The sequence below is a fragment of the Poecilia mexicana genome, unplaced genomic scaffold (assembly GCF_051168715.1).
Source record: "Poecilia mexicana isolate PSO_F unplaced genomic scaffold, ASM5116871v1 scaffold_18, whole genome shotgun sequence".
In the NCBI taxonomy this organism is placed as follows: domain Eukaryota; kingdom Metazoa; phylum Chordata; class Actinopteri; order Cyprinodontiformes; family Poeciliidae; genus Poecilia; species Poecilia mexicana.
The window spans coordinates 8,290,034-8,313,481 of record NW_028263387.1 but is presented as its reverse complement, the minus strand read 5'-3'; the positions used below and the strand labels follow the sequence as shown (position 1 = coordinate 8,313,481).

The 23,448-nt window shown below is 39.9% G+C and overlaps 1 protein-coding gene across 1 annotated transcript in view; it reads right to left on the bottom strand.

The window, feature by feature from the left end:
* tnfsf10l (TNF superfamily member 10, like) overlaps positions 1-18,380 on the bottom strand; it is a 69,073-nt gene extending 50,693 nt beyond the window's left edge. Inside the window, exon 1 of the mRNA XM_014981635.2 lies at positions 17,822-18,380. Within this exon, the coding sequence (XP_014837121.1) occupies positions 17,822-18,082 (261 nt within the window). The 5' untranslated portion in view covers positions 18,083-18,380. The remainder of the gene's footprint in view (positions 1-17,821) is intronic.
* Positions 18,381-23,448: the final 5,068 nt, after the last annotated feature.

Sequence of the window (23,448 nt, the reverse complement as noted above, 5' to 3'; positions counted from 1 at the left end):
ATCGGTGAGAAGAAATCTGGACTTTCCAGTGTGCCTCTGTCACCGGTGTTCTCACATAGCGGCAGAAATGCTCAAGGCGACCGTGGTTTCCAGTAAATCAGGGCGAGAAAGAGAAAGTAAGCTGTCAGGATTTATCTTTCAAGTCAAGTCAAGTTTATTTCAGTAACAAGGCGCCTCAAAGTGCTTTACGTCATTGTGATGAGCATCAAAATCATCACAATCCAATTGTGAAGCAGTGAACATAACATTTTGTGCAAAGTCATCATTAAAATCATGAAGCAAACACACATCAAGTATGTTGATCAAAGGCAACTGTGTGCATTGACGCTACATTGTTCTTCTTTAGGTCCAAAGATAATTGGTTTTGCTTCTGTTCGGCTGGAGAAAGGTATCACACATCCACACACTGATTTGTTCTAAGTATCTGTTCAGTGCTTGTTGGATGGGTTCAGCCTCCCGCTCACATCGTACTGTAGAGCTGTGCATCATCTGCGTAGCTGTGGTAGCTAATCGTATTTCCTGTAATAACCTGAGCCAGTGGGAACAATGTAGACATTCACCAGGAGGGGTCCCAGGATTGAGCAGAAGATGCAACTTATCATTTATTTAAAGATTATGAAGAGTTTGTAAACAGACCATCTGATAGGACATGTGAACAACATCCAATCCACAACATCAGATAAGAGTATAAAACTTAACTCAAGTGTATCTGGTTTATTGCAACACACTAAAACTGGATCCCCAAAACAGTTCACTAAAGGTTATGCATTTTGTGTGGATAATATGATACATGAGCGATGAGACGACACCCAAATGTTGGGTCCAACAGAACAAGAGGGGATCTTCACATTCTATCTACAGTCCGCTTGCTTTGTGGTTCTTTATCTGGACCTGATCACACAGGTTTTCCCAGAGTTCTGGGGTTCAAAGCTGAGCCAAAAACTGTGTGAATACAAGAACGTACTGGTAAGGGTCACACGCTCTTCCCCTGCTCTTTGGATTTTCCCCAAGGCCTTCAATTAATGCACAGAGACCCTTAACATTGTGATATCCCAAACGCCGGCTGCCCCCCTCTGTTAAGCTCACTGCTCCATGTAGCAGCAAAAATCACAGCAATTATTAAAGCTCCCTCTCTCACCAGACGACTCGCAATTGAAAATGCGTGCAGCGGCTCTGACGTGGCATCCGATCTGAACAGACACAGCTGGAGAAAGTTTATCTTCAGGGTGTGTATTTAACCAAATTCAGATTAACCAGAAATTTTTTTTGCTTCAGCAGATCAAGACAAACTCAAGAAAATATTTTTTCATTATGAATCCTGTTCGATTAAGGGAAGTGGATGGAAAAAAAGAGGAGGGGAAAAAAACTATTAAAGCCCAGTTGAAAGCAGATGCTGACTCATGGACACTCAGTGGATGTGGTGAAACGCCACAAACTGAGACAATGTGTGTCCCGCGGGCTGATAAAGAGGCCTGTGGGTGGGCACGTTTGTCATTTACAGTAAATGTGGTTATGTATGGAGGTGATGACAAAGCATGACTCAAGGCAGACCTCTGTGTTTCTATGCTGACATGTATTGCAGCTGACTAGAGTTTGTTTCAAAACAAAAATCGCAGGCACTTCGGGGAGACTGAAACTTTAAGTCCCTTACTTTTAGAGTCGTGTTGCAGCTATTGTTTAAAAGAAAAGAGAAGGTACTCGGGCAAAACTGGAACGACAAACAGAGTTTGTTTGTATGAGAAACGTCTGCCTGCCTGTCAGCCTGAGAGAGAGAGAGAGAGATGTCAGCGTCAGCCACAACAAACACTCAGTGGACTCTGGGGATTCTACCTTTCACAATCCTAATGAAACCTCTGCAGAAGATCTGTGTTGTGTTTACATGTGCTTGGATTACAGATGTGGAGATTCAACCCGATAGCATACCTGAACAACTTTCCCCTTGAAAAGCTTTCAGACATGAGTTTACGCCTGAAACGAGGTGAGGGTAGAGTATTGCGAAAAATAAACTTGGTGGTATGGAGAACGTTTCACAGTGCAAAGCAAAAATAGACTTGTAAAAGAGAAAGTCTCCTTTGTCCTGTTAGTGTTTTTGGTTCAGAGTCACTAAGAGAATCGCTAGCATAGCATAGCAGGCCTAGCAGAGGCTGTGTTTCCTAAAGCAGGTCAAATGTACATGACTCCCCACCAATGTCCTGGTCATTTTCAACAAAGTCTTGGCTCAGACTGTGCTGACCTTTGGTGTCACATCCTGGTATTCCAGTTGTAGCGCCTACATCCACGGGAGGTTAATGTGCCGTAGGAAATCATTGATGGAGGAGGACTTTTTCCTGAATTAGTGTCTTCAGAGAGCACAAGGCGTCTTGTGTGACCTTCTGGTTAGCGGTTTGGGCGTGCGTATATTTTCAAGCTCTGCTATTCTAATCACATTTATCCAAAATGCCACCTGAGTTGCTCTCCTATCAATGATTGTCTTGTCTCTTAAAACTTTAAACTTTGTTGAGGGATTGAGTTGATGCATATTTTTGCTTTTTAAATTCTTTCTATAGTGAAAATAAAGAGTGTGCTTTCTTTTAAATGGGCAGTATTATATTAAATAGATTTTTTTTTTTTTTGCTTTACATCATGTTATGATGTTATTCCCTCATCCAAACACACCTGGAGTTTTGCCTTGGTTCTCTGATGAAAGAAACCACAACTTCATCAGAGTCTACCACTTTCAAATCCCAACACTTTATCCTGATTCAAAACAATATCTGCAAATAAAGTCACACTGCTCGTGATTAGTGTGCAATATTTCTCAGTGATGGCTTATTCTCCCAATGACTCTTCTCGACAGATCAGAGCAGAGAAGAAAAGAAGATTTATCCTCAAATGAAAGCTAAATGTGTTTCATTTCGGTCATGGCTTGTGTTATTCCAGAAGGGTTTGATAGAAACTAGATCTATTTTTTTAATTTAGATTCAAAGCCACACCAGTGTGACACCCGTCAAGGCCTCCTCTCCACAGCTGTTCTTTGTTGACGTGCTGTAACTTTGCCATGCGACTCGACCGGTTATTGTTATCCCGCAGAAATTGCTCAGAAACATCTAAAATATTTCATGAGGTGTTGAGCACTACTGACGCTGCCAACTTGCACATTTGCCAACTTTTAGAGGCCAAGGGAACCTGTTAGAGACTCAAGAGGGATTTATTGTCATTATTACGTTTTCCTTGATTGTTCCGAGAATCCAGGCTTGAAAGGGAAGCTATTCCAGTTCATAGATCTTTCTCTAAATGAGATGATTAGTGTCGAGAGCCGAGTTGGAAAAATTTCCTGGATGTTTCTGTCTTGTGAAAGACCAAAAACAGAAAAGCAAGTTTATTAAGAGTAAATGTCTTGCGTGGCGTACGTAGTTTCCTCTCTGTCTTCGCTTAAAACCAGATTCAACAAAAGGCTAAAGCTAACGGCCGCTCCATGAGACCGAATCTGATTTTATTTTTTATGATTTTTAAGTGACTCCCGTCTCAAAAACAACTTTTATCTGTTATGCATATTGCATTGGAATGTTATTTACAGAGATACCAGAGATTTTTTCAAACTTTTGGAAGCAACTTTGTGTGCAAAAAAAAGACAAATGGACAAAAATAGATAATCCTAACCAATTATTCCAACCAGAAAGTCTTTTACTAATGAAACTGACATTTGGTGTTGCTTCCAACTCTACGCAGAAAAAAAGAGACCACAAGTTCAACTTCAGAAAATATTGTAAATTTGTCAGACGTAGTCGAATTAAGTCTGTCAAACTTTCTTTATGTACATTTGTTTAACCTGACAACTTAGTAAACTTAATATATTTACTCGAATAAACTGAATTTGATTACCTACAACAAATTAGTGTAATTTTTAAAGTTGAATCACCTGTTGTCTTTTTTTAGTGTAATGTTCACATAAACCTGAGTAACATTTTTAAAACTTGTGCTGCTTTTAGACAGTAGACGTTCATTCTGATCTTGAACTAAACTAGCGTAACGGCTACTAAACCGATCCATCTTCAGCCTTCTTGGCCAACCAATTATGACACAACAAATAAAAAGAGTTATCTATTACAGGGAAGATATAAACTGATCATTTTATGAAACTCTACTTTAAAAATCTCTCTTTAAGGAGGCGATTTTTCAATACTCTTTACTTTACTCACAGAATTATAGCTCTATTTTAGATTTTTTTTAGCCTTTATCTTGGAAGTTTCACAGCACATTTCATAAATGAATGATATGAAATGATCCGTTTCATCATGAGCTCCCCTAGAGGAACATCAATGTAACTCTCAAAGTAGAAGCCGAAACATGTAAGCAACGGTTAAACGTCTGGAGGTTTCTTGTTTTCGCTCCCTGCTTGTAATATTTCTAAAGCCCCGGTCTGATATTGGAAGCATGCTTTCATAATAATTCTAGATTTTTATCTATGTTACAAAAGGCTGAGGCCTACGCATCCATTTCTGGAAACAAGACTTCTGTGCTTTTCTCATAACCAGTACAGTATGTGTCTCGTCTGCCTCTCTGCCAAACGTCTGGAAGGAATCACTCCATTTATTTGGATATGAAAAACTAAATGCAAATTAACCCAAAAATTAAACATCGAAAATGGCAATTCGTGGAAAACGCAATCAGTTCTTTTTGTGACACACCACCGTGTCGGTGCTACAACGCTGCCATGTGGAGTTTGTACCCGCTCGCCGGCTGAATTTTACAGGCAAAGACAGTTAACAAAAAAATGACAACATGACTTTAAATTCAAGACTTGAAGGGAAGTTTTGACTTACTACCCTTTTCGCCCCGAAGCTGTTATTACGGTTTTCCATTCGGCAGCTGCACACGGAGCCAAACGTGTGCTCAAAGGTTGATTTACGGATGACTTATGTTCCTGCATGTCCAAACACCTTAGAAGCTCCTAAAAATGTGAAGTTATTTCAAGAGACGTACGGCCGAAAATTTGCTTCAGTCCAGAGACTCTGAGAGAATGGAACAACAATGACCAGAGATTTTGTCTCTTTTTTTTTTTTTTTTTACCACTAAAAGCTAAAAGGGGTTATAAACAGATTTAAAAAAAAAAAAGTCAAAACCAAAATGTTTTTTATTGGTAAGAAGGGATGAGGCCAACAGTGAGGTTTAGTGAGTAAACCATCATGGACAAGTGCTGGAAAAGAGATTTGGGAGAGATTAGAGTGAAAAGCATTCAATGGTCATTTAATTGTTACATTTATGCGATCTGACAGGTGGACAGGCAGCTCTTATTACTGAGTTCAGAGTAAAAAAACGTAGAATTAGAAAGAGAAAATGCCTGTGGACATGTTCTGGCTGACTCTAACAAGATGTTTTTCTTGTACCAGGACAAATCTCCATTTTCAGGCTGGGATCATGCTAACCCAGTAACACCCTGTAATGACATAAAATCTAGTCTAGTTTTTATGAGCTGTTGCTTGTCATTAGCTAGCCTTATGCTAAGTTTCCACTGTTGTTTATAAGTATACATTCAATAGGTGGGAAATAGAAATGTGCATACATTTATAAATATTTCCAATACAACTACACTGTTGTATGGCTGAAGTAGAGTAAATCTTTGTTTACAGCGTATATCCAGAGCTAGCATTTTGTCTATGTTAGCTTTAGCGTAGCTGGCACGGGATGTTTTTGAAGCTAACATGTTTCATCACCAGAATATTCAATTCTTTGGATACATTCATCAATATTTCAACAATGACAAAAGTATGAAATGGCCAAATCTGACCAAAATGCTATCAGCACTGATGGTGGTTCACTCACCTCAGCTTGGCAGATGCTTGAAACAAAAAACTGAAATTGATAGGTAGACCTACTTTCTGATTTATTCACTTAATAGTACAACTTGAGGCCACTTATAAACCATTAAATTACACTAACAGATCATAAAACTAAATAAAATAAAAGGAAATGTTCACATCTAGTAAACAGTAACACACTCCAGCTTGACACAGTGGAAAACTACAGTAAGTGAATCCCAATATTAATGTAACTTTGGCCTTTGTGACAGATGTTATTGGGAGTGACAAATTTTAAACAGAATAAACATGTTTAAAGCAAAACAGCAGCACACTTTCAAAAATTGCTTTGCCAATTCTCTGTAAGACTGCACCTTTAGTTGTGGCTCGGTTGTAGAAGACTTTCCAGCACAGAAAAGCAGCTTCTGTATAAGTTTACAGTAAGAATGGGAATAATTTGGTTACCACAAGATGAGGGCCATGTGGACCAGTACAAGAGAGGAGGTCGGTGAAAATGGATTGAGCGGAGCTGCATTTCATTGTAGGAGGTCCATGCAGACGGTTTTCCATTTTTCACACTAAATAATAACCACCATCTGTTTCTTGAACTCTGAAAATGGCAAGGATTTTGAAACCAATAGATAAATGTCATGATACTGTCAAAGTACACTGCTTTCCAAAAATAAGGTAAAGATTACCCTTTTTTTTATTTTAGACATTTGTTTTTGATATTCTTGGACTTGTCCACTTATTACTACCATACGATCTACAAGGCCTGACAACAAAGATGAGCAATGTTTGTACTTTGACACACCCACCGTAGCGAGTATTGTTGCTAATCTAATCACGTTTCTTAGCAGGATTTGCTCCTATTCTTCCACCAAACACTCAGGTCCTGTCAGTTTCTCTAGTCATCTCTCTTGACCTACTTCTTAGAAATCAGTTCACTAGTTGCTGACAGTATTTAGGTCAAGAGACTTTTAAAAGGATGACAAAGCTTATAGCGTCATATTTAATTTCTATGTCAAGGTACGTCACTGGCAGTTCAAGTTACTTTATTGTAAACCGTGAGATTTAAGATGTTTTCAAAATACATTCTTTCAATGACTATTTTTCTTTGAGTTTGTCCTGTACTACAAAAGTTATTAAACTAAATGGATTCAGATCTTCTTTTAAGTTTGAACTGCTGATTCAGAACTTTTTGAAGGATAAAAAACATGACAGAGCCAAAGTTAATAAAATTTTTACGAAAACATAGGGTCAAAGGTCATCAGTGTATACCTTGTTCCTTGATTTAGATTGAAATCCAGAGTAACCTCTCATCAAGCTAGTTCGACTAATTGTCAACTAATACCAGCTCATTATTAAACCACTTTATTCTAAACTTTTAGGTTTTAAAATCCTTAAATATTGGCACAATAAGCATAGATATGAGCAGCACAAATAGCTACATGCTAGACGGTGTCGCATACGTGAGCTCACTGCTTTTGCAAACACTGACTAGTATTTATTAGCACTTTATTGCCCCGTTAGCTGAGCAAACACAGTGGTAGGACACAGTATTAGCTGAGTGACACACAAACACAGCTGTGGCCACGTCCTAATTAGCATTCCAACATGAGAACACAAATGTGCTGCGTTATTAAGCTAGCCTAACCAAAACCCTTACATGTGTCTGTGTGTGTTGGCTTTCTGTCCTCAATTACATGGTGCGACGCACAGCAGCTCAGGTAACACTTTATTTGAAGGGGGTTGAATAAGACTGACATGACACTGTCATAAACATGACATAACACCTGTCATGAACATGAATAAGCCTTCATGAATATTTATGACTGTTGTCATAAAGCGTCATTCGGTAAATTATGACACTTTTAATACCTCTGCATTGTTCTTCCTATTCGGCCTTGGTCCTTTCTCAAAGCCCCGGTGTTCTGGGGTTTATGGGAATTTTTCTGCCGTTTGACAGAAACACACTCCATTTTATTGTTATTGGGGTTTTTTACCTCATTTGTTGATACGACTTTCACGTTTTTTTCTCAGTGGGGCTTTTAAAGCCACAGGGAGCTGCAGTGAAAGTCCATATTTAAAGATTTTGTTGTGCGCTTCTCTTTTATCAGCAGAGAGAGAGAGAGAGAGACCGACTGGATGGGAACAACCAACAGCAAAGACGATGAAAAATACCTAATAAAAAAAGAAGCCAAGTGATATAAACACTGTGAAGATTTTAAAAACCTGAGTTTGTTTAGTCTCGCATGGTTGATGCAGCATTTCACTTTTTTTTTTTACAATGAAAACAGTTAAACTTTCTCACTGGAATAATACATCAACAAAAACACTGATGGTCCAGTTAAAGAGGTCGTGTTTTAGCTATGGTGTTATGCATTTTTGTAATTAATAAATCTAAGACTAAATTACTTTATCTTCATAATTTTTACTATTACTCATAATAAACTTGTGAAATAAGAATTTCTATTTCCCCAATTGTTGACTAGTAAGACAAAAAGATATTTGACAAAACAATAAAAAGACCATAAAGTAATATTTTTAGCAAAAAGTTCAAAAGCTTTGCAGAGTCTGAGTAAAATAATATAATCTTGACTTTAGAAGAACCCCAATTTAAATATGGACTTAATAATCCTAAAAGTACTGATTCCAACACATTTTACATTTAATATTATTTTGTGCTAACGCAAAAGGAGAATTAATAAAGTAAAACAGTTTTATGTACATTGACTTGAGTGACAAGTCAAAAAAAATACATAAACAATGGAAAAAAACAAATCTTTATTGGTATTACAGCACTTTGCATGATAGATCTGTTCATGGATGGCCGTTGTTTGAAGGGTGTCACGCGGTGGGTTTAAATAAGGACTTTAGGTAACCCAACCATCGTCCTCTTCTGTCACTGCTTTGACTGTTTCAACTCCCTGGTCCTGTTTCTACTCCAAACTCCCTCTCTTCTCTTTCCTTCTGATCCCTGATTTCCGTTTTATCCTCGTCCAAATGACCTGGCTACACAAACAGGGAGCACGCACGCAGGTCTTTGCCTGGACACTGGGCTGATTCTGGTGCAGTGCAGACCAAAACGTTGAGGGAGAACTTGTCTTTTTGAGGTTTCAGTAACTTGTATCGCATGACTCTGGAGTTTCAGTAAGCCAAAAAGCTGAATTGTTGATGTACTTTAGCCAGCTGACATCGGTTTTGGCTTTGTTATTTGAACTTAAGAAGCAGAGACAAGACACAAAATGAAGCCAAATGGATCTACCTTTCACCTTCCTTCAACAGTTATTTATACATAATCCTCTTGTTTCCTCGTATTCCTGTTCGAGGGATTTCGCCCTCATAAAACACTTTCCATAATTTTTGATCAGTGTCCAGGGATCTCTTTTGAATCCAGATCATTAGTTCCTCTTACTATCTGCCTAAAACAAAAACCTTTTAAAAAGTATTTGCATCACTCCTGAAAAATCCGTCCCACCCTTGAGCCCTAAAACTGACTGTAATTCGATTCTTTGATGTGGACCTTTAATCATAACACACAGAGACTACGGGAGGGACAGGAGGTGGAAAGACAGGCAGAGAGAGAGAGAGAGAACGTTGTGTATTTTGGCTACAGTTTGTGGTGTATGGGGGATTAGTTATTAGTGGCTCTGAATTAAATCAAAATATTTGGAGTGACAGATTTTATTTTGCTCCAAAATATTGTCTAATAACTAATATGAGAGGGAAAGATTTTACTGTGCCCAAACCACACACACACATGCACACACGCACAGGCACACACACACACACACACGCACACATGCACACACGCAGGCACACACACTTTTTCCCTTACATGTACTTAACAGTAACTCAACTTGTGAACATTAATTCTTGTATTTTTGGGTGGAAAACTATTAATTAACCCTCCTGCATTTTTAGCGTAACGCTCAAGAGGAGCGCGGCAGATGTCACAATCGGACAGCGGGGAAGTGGCGGACTGGTCCTGTCAGACCATCAGTTCCCAAAACCACAAAAACAAAACCTTGTGAAAGCGCATGCAGGTTCCGTGTGACCATGTCAGACTACACACAGGGTAAAAATCTCATAATTTAAGACTGCAGGAGGGTTAAATTATATTTCTCAATCTAGTGTGAAAACCTGCAATGCAGCTCTAGCAAATTTATACAAAACTATTATTTCTGGAAGACATTACAAAGTCCACTTTTTACCATCTTTTTTTTTTTTTACAAGATTTGCAATCCTTCCACAAATTTCCAATAGAAGTAATACCAGATTGATTTCATTACAATCCAGCTGAATTCATGACAGTAAAATCCAAAACAGCTTATTAGATCCTAATCAAAAACAGTCTGGAAAGAAAACTCTCAGCGATCCAAAGCTCCTGTCACTGTTTGTACCAAATAATCAAAAACCTCTGATATTTTTCTGAACTGAAAATTGGCCTTTGTGGTGAAGAAGGTAGTGATTCTAAATATGCCGCTCTCGTTATATTCAAAGACTCTTCATGTTTGACCATCACTTGATACTAAAATGCTGCCAACAGTCCCACAGTGGATACTCTAAGTTGTTTCCTGTCACCCATGGCACAAATCAAGTTGGTTTTATTTGTTACAGATAATAAATTACAACAACAAGTGACCATCCATCTGATTTCTAATTGAATTCTGCTTATCTGAGATTGGGGTGGGGAGAAAGTATATGTCTTGGAGGAAAACAGGAAGTCTCTCTGCCCATTGAAACTCTTCAGCTAATTCTGGGGGATTTCAAGGCAGTCCCAGGCCAGGAGAGATAAACTTCTGTCTCCTTCAAGTTGGGTCTGCTTGGTAATCTTCCAAAGAGAGCAGGCGTCCTGGCCCCAGATCATGGAGCTCATCACCATATCTCTGGAGTCTCTTTAGCAAAACACTTACATTCGGTGCTTAGATGCCTTATCGCCATCTCTGTGTGCTTTCCAAATGGACTGAGATGACTTGGAGCGGGAGTCAAAACCAGTGTTTTACTGAGAGGGTAGCCAAAGCCTCGTATTTTCTGACTTTTAAAGAGTGAAGTCAACTTTCTGGCTCGACAGAGTGATACTGTGACAACAGGCGCCAAGACAAAACAGATTACTTGACTTCAGCTAAGGGTGATTCCTTCAGTAGTGATGATAAATAGAAAAAAGGACAAAGATGATAGGTCGTCATGCACCACCAGTGTGTCTGGCTCATTTAAAATGGGTTTTATAACACACGGTTCATGCATAACACTCAATATTGACTCTCTGGAGTTCCACTCTACTCTTCTTTTGGATGTCATTTGAAAGCTCATGTGCATTAGCTTGATTTGTGATTTACGGACATCCAAAAGCAAATCAGACAGGAGATTTTCTTGAAGAATTTATGACAAAACAGTTTTGTGAAACATGCCACAACATGCCCAGTCTTCTTATGAAGAAAGCATAAGATGCAGTTGTATAATGGCAAACCCTTTTATAACCAGGTCTGGAGAGCTCCTGCTGGTTGACCTTGGGTTGTTGGTCAACCAGGCACCTGGTAGTCCACTCCCTGTTGGCCCAGCATTGGTGTGGATGGGCGTTGAAGTCGGGACCCCATTTAATTGTGAAATTGAGACAAAACAATATATTTAACTAACCATTTCTACCTGCAGGCTTAGCCAGTTTGTTACTACCCAAGTGGATCACAGAAAACTCTACGTCTGTTTCTGTAATAGCAAAACCAGATGCCTTCTTCAGTCAGCGTGTTCTTTCCTCTGAGATCTCTATCTGCAGAGAGGATAGATGGTTGTTGTCTTTACTTTCAAGAAGCGACAGTTTCTGACTATAAAAGTGACTTGGATGCTATACCGTGAAAATTTCTCTTCACTGTTTCTCGGGACTGCTGAATCTCAGTCTGTTTTTGCGTGACTCCTCCGTCTCTTTTCCTGGCAATCAGAGGCTGAGCTGAAGTCACATTTGGCAGAAAGCTGGACATGAGCTAATCTATGGCTTGTTGCTTTGTCCAAAAGATCCTCAGATGACCTTTTGAGGCAGGAAGCAAAAGTCCAAACCAGAAGTCTAGGAATAACCCGCAAATCGAATTCAAAACGCAGGACGTCCTCCATGCCGGATCTGGATCTGAACACAGAACAAGATAAATGCTAGATTTTACACACTGGATTATTGACTCTGAGCTGGTTGTTCCACAATGCTAACACCTGCAATCTGAAGTAACTCTAAACCTGACCCCTTTGCTACTGTAGGCTCCTTGCAGGAAGAAAACCTCTCAATATTTTGATAGATTTGTCCTAGTTTTCTCTCAGTTTGTTCATAACAAAGACAAAATCCCTAGAAATCATTGTGCAAGCACACACTTAAATCATGCTAACAAGGAAGAAAGATGACAAATTGGCCAATTTTTTGGACGGAAAGGACCACACACATCCGCGTACCCCCTGACAAAAACCTCCACAGTAAGAGAAAACAGTATGCATCAGACCTCACACACACACACACACACACACACATACATACACGCAGACATACGAGGAACTCTGGCACACTCAACGAGTGTGTTGTTGCATGAGGGTGAGTCAGCGCCTATCAGTGAACCCAAACAATAACAAAGAGGAGCGGCGATGTGAAAAGGAAGGAGTTACATACACATAAACAGACGATAGCAGAGAAAAAGCTTCAGACTTTACACAAGTCAGCACAACAGTAACAGAAAGCCCCGGTTTGTGACAGTCGCACATCTGGCGCGTGTGCCTTAGCGCAGCTACAACCTGCTTCTATAAACACACTGAGAGTAAAGCTAAGGCTCCAAGTGGTATTGTTTGTATTTGCAGCACCGAGTTCAAATCTAGAGGGTAATCAGATCCAGGAAGTTATCAAATGTGAATATTTATTAAGTTTAATAGCTGAACATGGACGCAACACAAGGTTTCCTGATAAGCAGCTTCCTGGCAATGAAAGCACACCCAAGTTTTTGTATGTTGTTAACAGGACGGCAGATTACAGCAATAATGGTGACTTTTTAATTTCTCCAATCCCATTTGTTGTTTTTAGGGGATTTTTTGGCAATAGTGGCTTTTATTCATTATTCTCTCTGCTCTACAGGAAGTAGGACAGAGAGAGGGGGAAGACATGCAGGAAATAACCAAGAGTCTGGAATCGAACTCAGAACAGCTGCGCCCTGGACCAAAGCCTCAGTATATTGCACATCTACTCCACCACTGAGCACTTGAGGCTACCATGTGCCATTTTTTATGACAATATCATGCCTATAGCACATTATCAGACCAATGCCTGCGTGGCGTAAGGTCGCAACGGGACGTCAGTCCACGCATGATCCCGCCCCTCAGCTTCATTCTGGAGGGCAAAAAACTGCTGGCCAAAAATGACTATGATTGGTTTTATCTGTCAAGTTGTAAAAATAACGCTTTTTTTTTGGTGGTGTCTTGATACACTAGCGCCGTTGTTGTCTGCCAGTTGCTATGGCAACAAGTCTGTAGCTAACCGAGCGAGAATAAAGAAGAATTTGAGTGGTTTTGAGTTATTCTAAAACTGTTTTTCTGCATTATTTTCCCCTTTGCTGTGGCACACGGCACTAAATTAATAACACCTACATCTCCAGGTTTCATTCTAACAGAGATGTTTTACCTCAGCAGCACAGCAATGGATGGCAAGTAAAAGAACAATCTTTTTGTGCGTATGCGCAAAGATTCCTGATGTAAACAACGACATGCAACATGTCTATAACTTTAACCAATTCTGAATAATCAAATCCGGATTAGCAAAAAAAAAAAAAACAACACAAGTCTTCTACAGTCCAAGTAATTTAGTTTTACTGAGAGAAGTATAAATGTACACTACAAGACTGACCGCCAGGCTCTGGAATAATGCTTTTAAATTTACCCAACATGAGGAAAAGTTTGTGAAATGAAACAAAAAAAAAACATTTTAGACACATAAGCTAAAGCATTAAATTACTTGAAGGTTCAAGTTTATTTCTGGTTGTGATTTACTGGTTTGATGTAATTTCCTGCCCTTCACAAAGTTATCTTACCAGATGTGTAGGATCATAGACTCCCCATTTCTTGCCTTTATGTAACATTGTTAGGAAAAATTGTGGGGGTACTTAAGCTAGAGGTGATTTAAAATGCTTGGGGGGGGAGAAAAAACAGAAGAAGTTAGCTTTCAGTTGTTTTCATTTACAGTCATGTATTGGGAAAGCTGCTCAAACGCTCTCTGGCGACCTGTCTCGCAGCTGCAGAGTTTATGATCTGGATGTATATCCCCGGTTTGATGTTTTTGCTTCATCCAGCAACATTGAATCCGCGCCCAGCCGCTTCTGCATTCGCACGTGTTTGTTTGTTTTTGTGTGAACGCCGAAGCTCCAGAGAATTCCTCCGCCATACAATGTTTTTTGTTCCGCATATCTTTTGTCCTGTAAGCAGGCTGGCACGGCCTGTTGAGCGGGCCGCAAAGCAAAAGAAAAGGGCCTGCTTCCAGATTAAAAATAGCCGGCCTTCACATGGGAACCAGGGGATTCCCCCCCTGCACACACACACTCACACAGACACACACACATACAAGCCCCGTGTTTTTCATTAAGTCTCTCCATCTAGTGTCATGACTGATTCGGCTCCCCATTCAACCTCTTGTCACCTCGGACGTCTCCGAATGGACCGGTAATGTATCGAGTTGTTTGGAGTGAAACAGATGTACTCCTTTTAACACTCGCAGATTTAAACCGCCGGGCCGATTTAAAACCAGAAATATGACTTCAGTGTGTCTTAAAATAAACGCATGTGCTGCTTCCTCTCAGGTTAATAAAAGACAACGTAAAAAAAAAACGAAATTTTGCATCGGGTTGTGAATGCAGAACGCTGACGACGAATACTGACACGACATATTAAAGTATGCTTTTAAAAGCACTTATAGTCATGTTTCCAAAAGGCCAAAGAACAAGAATAGGCTTGCAGAAGTCAGAGGAGCATCAGGGTAGCTTGTTTTTCAGATTTTAAATTATGAAAACAAAAGTTCAGCATGAGTTTATGGTAGATATTTCCACAGCTAGCAAAGAACTGATAGAAAAGAACACATATGTCAGTGTTATGATAGAAAAAAACACTGATACAGATAGCTGGATGAACAGATGAAAGGACAAATAGAAGAAAAACTGATAGCTTTGCAAATAGATGGATCGACAGACAGAAAGACAAAAGATGAATGAATAAGCAGATTGTCTAATATAAAGGTGGATGTAAAGACAAATGATTGGATGGTGGACACAGGACAGGAAAAAAGAAGCCAAATCCAAGTGGACAAGCAAACCAACGAATAACATTCCTTTGATAATGGAAAATGAAAAATGTGTGAAATGTTCTTGAACTGTTGATCATAAGGAATCCATTCAGACCTACTTTCAGCGATTACAATTAACCCTGGATGCTTGGAAGCAAAACGTCAATTAAAAAAATGTCATAAAAGACCCGGTTGATGCAAAAGCTCTGGTAAACATCCTGTTGTCACGTATTCTCTGGATATTTGCTTTCTCACACATGCACAACAGGAGAGTGTGTGTGAAGGATGCATTAACGGTGCTGGACACACTCCGGAACGACCCCGGGGTAGAACTAAAGACGAACCGCGACGCAGACTGGACAATGCAGCAGAAAAAAAAAACACACTCTGGGTCTCCTGTTGGAATATGAGCATAACCAAGACAGAACTTCACTTCCTCCTTACCCTTAAGAGTTTTACTTCAGAGTATTGGGATGTCATTGTCTTGTTGCAAGAAAAAGTGCTGGTTTTCAAAGTGTTTTACAAATAAAAAGTTGTGGCATGTATTTCACTCAAACCAGTTCACCAAGACCACATCAGTGAGAATGCGTCAAAGCATATTCACATTCCAATCTAAACCTAATTGAATATATGTGCCAAGACTTTAAAATTAAGGTTAACAGATGCTCTGAAGCCAGCCTGTTTGAGTTTGAGTAATTTTATAGAGAATATTAAGTTCGGCTTTCAGTCTCTAGATGTCCACAGGCGGGTTTGAGAAATTCCTCAAGACACCAGCAGCTGTAATTTCAGTGAAAAGTTGTTTTATAGGGTACTGACACGAGGGCACTGGATAAAACGCGAGCTACACTTTTCAAGTTTTAAAGTTACAACAAAATACATTGAGGTTTGTGGCTGCAACATGACCAAATGCGGAAAAAAAAAGTTCAAAGGCATTGCGTATGTTCATATGTGGCACTTCCTTTGGGAGCATCCGAAAGCAAGCGTCTTATCTGGCAGTCGACTTGGCAGATGCTTCTTCCTGCTTACGCCAGTGGCTCGATCTGATTGCTGTTTATTGAAAATGGAAAGGGAAGGGAGACACAGATGGACTTTGACACCATCATGAGTCAAATTGATAAGTTTTATCTGTCCTGTTTGATGAGTCTGGAAGAGTCCACCAAAACAGAAGCGAAACAAGCGCCGGCTTTAAAAAGTACATCCCCCCCCTCCTGGTGTGACTCGGTGAACAGCAAGTTGCTTCTGATTTCAATTCTAACTGGTGACTTTCACTTTCATTATCTGCAGGAGTAAAAAAAAACCCCACTACTGTTTTACTTGTCTGAGCTTAGTTTTGAACTGTGAAATATCACCAACCCCATTCTCAAGGAGAATTTTTACAGCTCAGAGATACAGACAAAGTGCAGATGAATTACTTATGGAATTATTTCAGAAGATAAGAATGACATTTATCAGAGCCCAGGAGTCTGAATCACCTCCATTACTGACCCCCATTTTTCACCTCTGCACACAACATCTGTAACCTACTTAAGAGCTTGCAGCCTCGGCTTGCCCAAATGGCTCCAATATGCTCCCCTCCTTTTATACACAAGGCTGAACTCATTTCTGCTCAATAAACCCAGCTGGACATAGCAACCTCTTCCACTCGGGAATGCTTCTGAATTGCGTTGTTTGACAAGCCCACGGTCTGGCAAGACATGCCTCCTCCCGAAAACGCCCGACAAGTCAAAAAACAAAAAGCAAAAATAAGCTGTCCAAAAACCTTCCATTATGTTTTATAATGCAACATTTGTGTTAGCAAGTTTGTAAAAACAACCACTCAACTTTTCATAGCTTTTTCTGTGGCTAGTTTATGTGTGTTTCTCCAACAAAGAAAAGGTCTGCCTTTTTCATCCAATGAAGATTTGTTGCCTCGGGAGCTAGCTTACAAGCGAGTGGGAAACAGCCGCTACCTGAACGCGTCCAGGTAAGAGCACGAGCCCCGGATGCACGAGGCCCTCCGAAGGCTAACATGTCAAAAAGTGAGGGAGCGCTATGCCGAAACTTCCCTCCGCATAACCAATTAAAAACCTCAGAAGTTCAAGTTAGACTAATTATTATTTAACAAAAACAACAATAGGTAACATTTCTGAAAACAGGTGAGAAACATCCACTAAATCTATGTTTACAAGCGATGAAAATTGCGATATTTGTTACAGTTGTAAGACGATATCCCTACCCTTATGTAAAGGTCAGATTTTTTTTTTACTTTTTACATTTTAGAAGGCCACCATATATATATATATATATATATATATATATATATATATATATATATATATATATATATATATATATATATATATATATATATATAACTTTTAAAACCAAGTGGCAAACAGTTCTTGCCTGCGACATTCAGGTAGACCAAGAGCCCAGAATGAACGATGCACCCAGAAAGTTCAAAACATGTCCGAAAAGTGGCAGGAGAAGAACCTTCCTGCCCCTCAACTAATCAGTTGAAAACCTCAAAAATTAAAGTTGAAATTATTATGGAAAAACGCATCATTAGGTAACATTTCTGGAAATAGCTTCAGAAGATAAACATCCACTAAATCCACGTTTATAGCGATCAAAATGACCGTATCTGGTAGCTGAGTTGTGAGATGATATCATTACCTTAATGTTAAGTTATAGATTTTTTTGACTGATCTTTGACATTCTAGAAGGTGCTACAAAGACATAGTTTTAAAAGCAAGTGGGAAGCAGCTCTTACCTGTGAGATGGACATGTTCAGGTAGACAAAGAGCCCAGTGGTGGACGCAATCTGCAGGACCACCACCACGATCACCACCATGGCCAACCACATCTTGGACGGTGCCTCCCGGCGCGCGGTCCCGCCGGGGCTCCCCGTGGGGACCATCATGTAGGTGGTGGACTCGCTGCTCACCGACCTGAAGTAGTCCTGGTTCTGCTGGTGGTGGTGCTGCTGTGCGCTTGGAGTGGCCATGGCTTTCCCGACGCATGAGGGGAGCATGAAGCCTGGAACAACAATAGCCCTTCCACGGAAAGTGACGGGATTAAGTGGAAAGTGTTGAAAAAAGATGAAGAAGAAGGATAAGAAATGTCTATATTCCCATGCGGCCGCCAACCAGTGAAGTCTTTTTCTTTACACTGGAAGCTCAGCGCAAGGGGAGCAGGAGAAGGCAGAGCGGCGAAAGTTAAAGTGTGGATGTGTCCATGTCTGCTCGGCGCTCCGCTCAGCTGCCGTATGAGGTTGGATTGGAGGAGGCAGCTGGGCTGGTGGGCTGAAAACCGAGAGAAAGCGCAGCGCGAAGGGGCAGGCTTAACCTCTTCATCACCCTGGAGCTGTGGAGGAATGCGCGCGCACACGCGCAGCAACACACACACACACACACACACACACATGCGGTTTCCTTTTTGTTTAAGCGAGACTCAAGACACGGGACTGTAATGCCACTCACTGCCAAAACACATAAACAACAGGAAAAAGTGTGAGACCGAGAAACAAGAAAAAGCTGAGCTGGTTTAATACAAATAACAGAAAATATCTCAGTTTTACTCATTTGTGTTGCCAATAGTGTTAGCTTTTTATCAGCTTCTTATTTCCGGTCAAACATTTCATGAATGTCATAGTTTCTGTTTAAAAAAGAAAAAAAAAATCGTAAACAGAACGCCATAACCCAAACATGTCATGTTATTATGTTTACAGGTCTGTGCGTGTCTGAGTTTCACTCAGTTCCAGTCTTATCCGCCAGAGGGCGCTGTCCTCTGGTTCTAATTGACCTTATGAATCAGAATTAATCTCTTTTATCTAAAATGGATTCATAGAAAAAAAAAGTCTCTAATTTCCTCAGATACAGCTATGTGAAAAATTAGGACATCCCATTAAATAATTAGTCCTTTGTCAATAAATAGCCATTTGTCTAATTTAATCTTTTAACATCTGGAAAACAGAGTAATTTAATGACAGGCAAACATCAGAAAAAAAAAACGTTTTTTTTTTAAATTCATTAAAAAAAAATATCAATAAAAAAATGGTATTTAGTCATGGGTAAAGTAAAGACACCCTTCTCCTGATAGCCGGTGTTACACCCCTTTCATTGAATTAAGTAATCTATCTTGTTTCTGATATCAGTATAAGGAAAGTTTACCCCATTTCTCACTTTCTTGGAGTTTGTGTCTTTTCCCAGTACATGCACGGGTTTTGTCCGGCTTCCCCACAGTTCAAAAACGTGACTGTTCGGTTGACTGGTCTCTCCAAATTGCCGTTAGGTGTGAGAGTGTGTGTATGGATGATTACTGGTCCTGTGTGTGTTTGTGTTGCCCAGCTGATGGACTTGCAACCTGTCCAGGGTGTAGCCTGTCTCTTCCCCTAATGACTCTGCACGCAACAGCAGGTACAGACAATGGATAGATGGAGTACCATCATGCCACAAAAAGTATTTTTCTATAACAATTTCTCAAAGTTATTACCAATGCCAAATCGCTGTTTTATTTTCACTCTCTGAAGTGTTTGCTGCCAGATGCTGTCTTGCTGTCTTGCTAAAAAAAAAAGTAAACCACAGACATGATCCATTAGTGGCACCTTCAGAGTCAAGAGCCCAGTGATAAATCAGGCACCCTGCTGGTTTAGGTACTGCACCTCAAATATGTCAAACAGAGTGTGCAGCTCCGCTTGGATTCCTTCTAACTCAAGTGTCTTCCGGTGGTGCATACATGGCACAAGCTTCCTGCATCATCCTAAAGACATGCTTCAGTCTAGCTAAACAGTATGATGGCTTCACTTTAAGTGCGTGGGATCGACAGCTGTTGACATTAAAACTTTTGCTGTGCACTTTTAGCATGTTACTACAATAGATGACCGAGATACCTCAGTATGCTTTCAGTGGGATAGCAAAACATTCTGGGTCCTGTCCATGAGCCGTGTTTGTTGGGTCCCACACTCACTTTAGCAGCAACTCTCACTGGCATTTTTCTCATTGCGTAAGACAAAAGTAAATTTGATCTTTATTTAAATTTATAAGCCAAGCAAAAGCTTAATTGCCAGCATTTCCAGGTCTCTGGATTGGCAGCTGCAACCCGACCTTGGATAAGCACAACAAACAATGAATGGAAGGATGGATATTGTGCAATAAATAAATAAAAAATTTTGAAGAAAGATTTCTTTTCACAATTAGGAGATGTGTTCTAACTTACGCTAGAATATGTTTACAGCTCCAGCCATATTTGTTTTTTTGTTTCTTTAATGAAACCATTATTGGATATTGCTCATCGGGGAGCAACGATACATCATCTGAGTGCGTGTCTCCACGGAGATATGGCAGCTTTCCACTAATGAATTCATCAGTTTAACTGCTTTTTGTTGGGAAACCAGGACTTCAGTGAAAACAAACAAGAGCTTTACCAAACAAGAACTTAAATCAAAACCTTGAATCATTTCATTTCTCACATCATTTCTGAAATACTTTAGTCTCGAGTTTTGACCAATCACAACTGAGTTGGGTATCGGTTTCATATAGTAACTTTAATGACATACTTGAATTACAGTAAACATTTAGTTGCATGCGTCAAGGAGAGTCCTTTATGTCTCCCTTAGACACCAATGGGAATACACACCACATAAAACTACACTCACCAGCCACTTTATTAGGTACACCTGTTTGGGTGGTATTATGTAAAATTAACTTTTTTGAGCTTTACATCATATTGTTCTGTTATCAGAAATCATTATTTCTGAGGAATGTCTTCAACAGCTTAATGAATCTGAGCCAGAACGTATTACGGTAATTCCTAATTCAAAACCAGGCAAAGCAGAGTAGGAGGCTGGTGAGTGTAAATGCTGATGACACGCTCTTCTATGTGTCAAATCCCCAAATGACACCACATACCTCTTCTGTTATTATTGCTTAAATCTGTAGCGTGTAGCATTATATCTCCATTCAGCTCCCGTCGTGATTGGGATAAAAATTCACTGGATCTGGCCAACATCATTATGCTACAGTTAAAGGTAGTTCTACATGTCATCTAGCCAACAAAGTAAGCCAATACAATTTGCTGATGTCCAAACAGTCAGCTAATGACAGGTCAGACTTCAATTGGCTGTAACTTATCAAGAAGTAAGAACATAGCTTTTTCAGCTATCTCATTTATATTTCTTTCCTCAGGGAATGGGAAATGGGAGCATAGGGAAAAATATCTCCATGAAATTAAGAAATTAATGGTTTGGAATCATTTGTAGCACCTATTTTCTTACCTTTCTGAATTAACATAGGTTGGCCTTTGCCTTGTGCTTGATTGTCATCTCCCCTTAGTGCGCCATCTGGGCTTCCTCCCATTGAAGTGGATTCCTCTGGTAGAATTTCGACCGATCCAAATGGCGACGCTGATTTTCTGCGCTGTTTTGGAGTTGTAGTCTGTCTGTTGTTTAGCAATGGCAGCAGAGGAAGTGAACAGAGTCGTTTGGTCCATGTTGGCCACATTTCCAAATACTAAATTAGCATTAAGAGCCACCTTATTCAGTTCAACACTCTTTCCTTTGCAGTGGCGGATTGTTGTTTACAGCACAGGCGATTTCCGGTAGGCTTTCAGAGCACCAAACTAGCACACTACAGAGGACATGGCTAGATGTTAGCCATTGGATAAAATGTAAAATCTCAAGACAGCAATCATTTCTCAAAAGCCGAGGGTCCAGACCCTCTGGACGAAGCGAAGAGTAGAACAAGAAACGCTAAAAGACATGTTTTTAATTAGCAAATGGAACTCCATTTGTTTGGTTGGTTGGAAGACGTGGCAAACACCCCACACCGGTAGAGAATGACGTTCCTCAGTGTTCAAACGGTGATGCATGAGGTTTTCAAAGAGGATGTTTATGGGTTTCCTCCCCTGCAGCAGAGGAAAAAAAATTTCTGACTCCTCCTTTTTGCTATACCACCTGCTGTTAGATGTTGAAACCCTTCTGCTATCCATCCAGTGTCTGTCATAGCACTTTCTCTCTCCTCCATCATCTCACTCATTCCCCAGGACCCCCCTTTGCTTAGTGGAAGCTGACCTCCTTGCAAGCTTTTCTCCAGATGTACACCTCCTCTGACACCACAGCTGTCCAGCAAGCCCTGCAGCTCATCAATGCGACGCTGTTTGTCAGTGTGCAAATGAGAGTCAGTCAGTATTACCTTGGTAAGAAAACATAACAGTGATTAGCAGTGGGAACCGAAAGTTTAGAGAAGTATTCCAAGACATATTACATGTCAGAGTGGGGGGGCTATAACTTAGTGTAGCCAAGTTAGTTGTGCATGTGTCGCGTACATTTGGTTGAATGTTCTCAAATAAACATTCAACCAAAAATGAATCAATCTTTTTTTTTGTTGTCAAATTCATTTCAAAAGACTCTTGAGATTTTCAGTCGAACATGTAGTTACTTTATAAGATTAAAATGAAACCGCATATGTGTGTAAGTGGTAAAACTTTTTTTTTTTAAATAAATAATTGTAAGGGAAGAATATTTAAGCAGTAACTGTATCCCTTTTGAAAACTTCCTTACCCCACACTGCTCCTCCGTCAGACGGAGGGGATCCTTTCAGGGGCTATTTCTGAAACTGAAACCAACAAGCCAACTCTACATGGTAATTTGTCAGAGTCTGAAAATGGGGGCCGTATTTTAATCTGTTTGGACAAGTATGGACAAAGTACTTCTGTTGTGCTATCGTGCTGCCAACAAGACATGTTCCTTAACCGGGGATTTTCCCAATTCAGATTTTTCTCTCCATTTTCGCTGATGGTTTGAGCTCACACCAAATTTCCTTAAAACCAATTTTTAGGTGTTGATTTGCAGATATTATTCATCCACCTCATTTCCAGTAACTGGCTGAACCTAATGTGCTTCACTTATTTTTAGCTACAGCTGTACGATTGCTTGCGATTCCACAGCAACTCAAAGTGTTTAGGAATCAAGATGAGATGAAAACGTCTTTCTGAGGTTTGAACCAAGCATCAGAAAAGGGAATTTAAGTCGCTTTGAACGCAGCGTGGTTGTTGGACTCAGAGGGATTTTCACACACTACCATTCGTCAAGTTAGCTGAAAATTGTCTGATGGCATTCAAGATAAAAATGTCTTGTTGGCGTGAGAGTTCAGAGGAAAACAGGCAGACTGGTTGGACAGAACAGAATAGTAGAAATAAATGCTTGTTGCCGTCTCTTGTGTTACGACACATTGAACGTTGAAGCAGATGGACCTCAGCAGCAGCAGACCATGCCACTTTTTAAAAGGGTACTCTCAGATTTTTTTTTCCTTTTGGATAACATTTGTCAACGAACAAGTACTCAATATTTAACTGCCTAATTTTTTAGGGGTGACTTTCGACCTTCTAAAATAACTAATATTC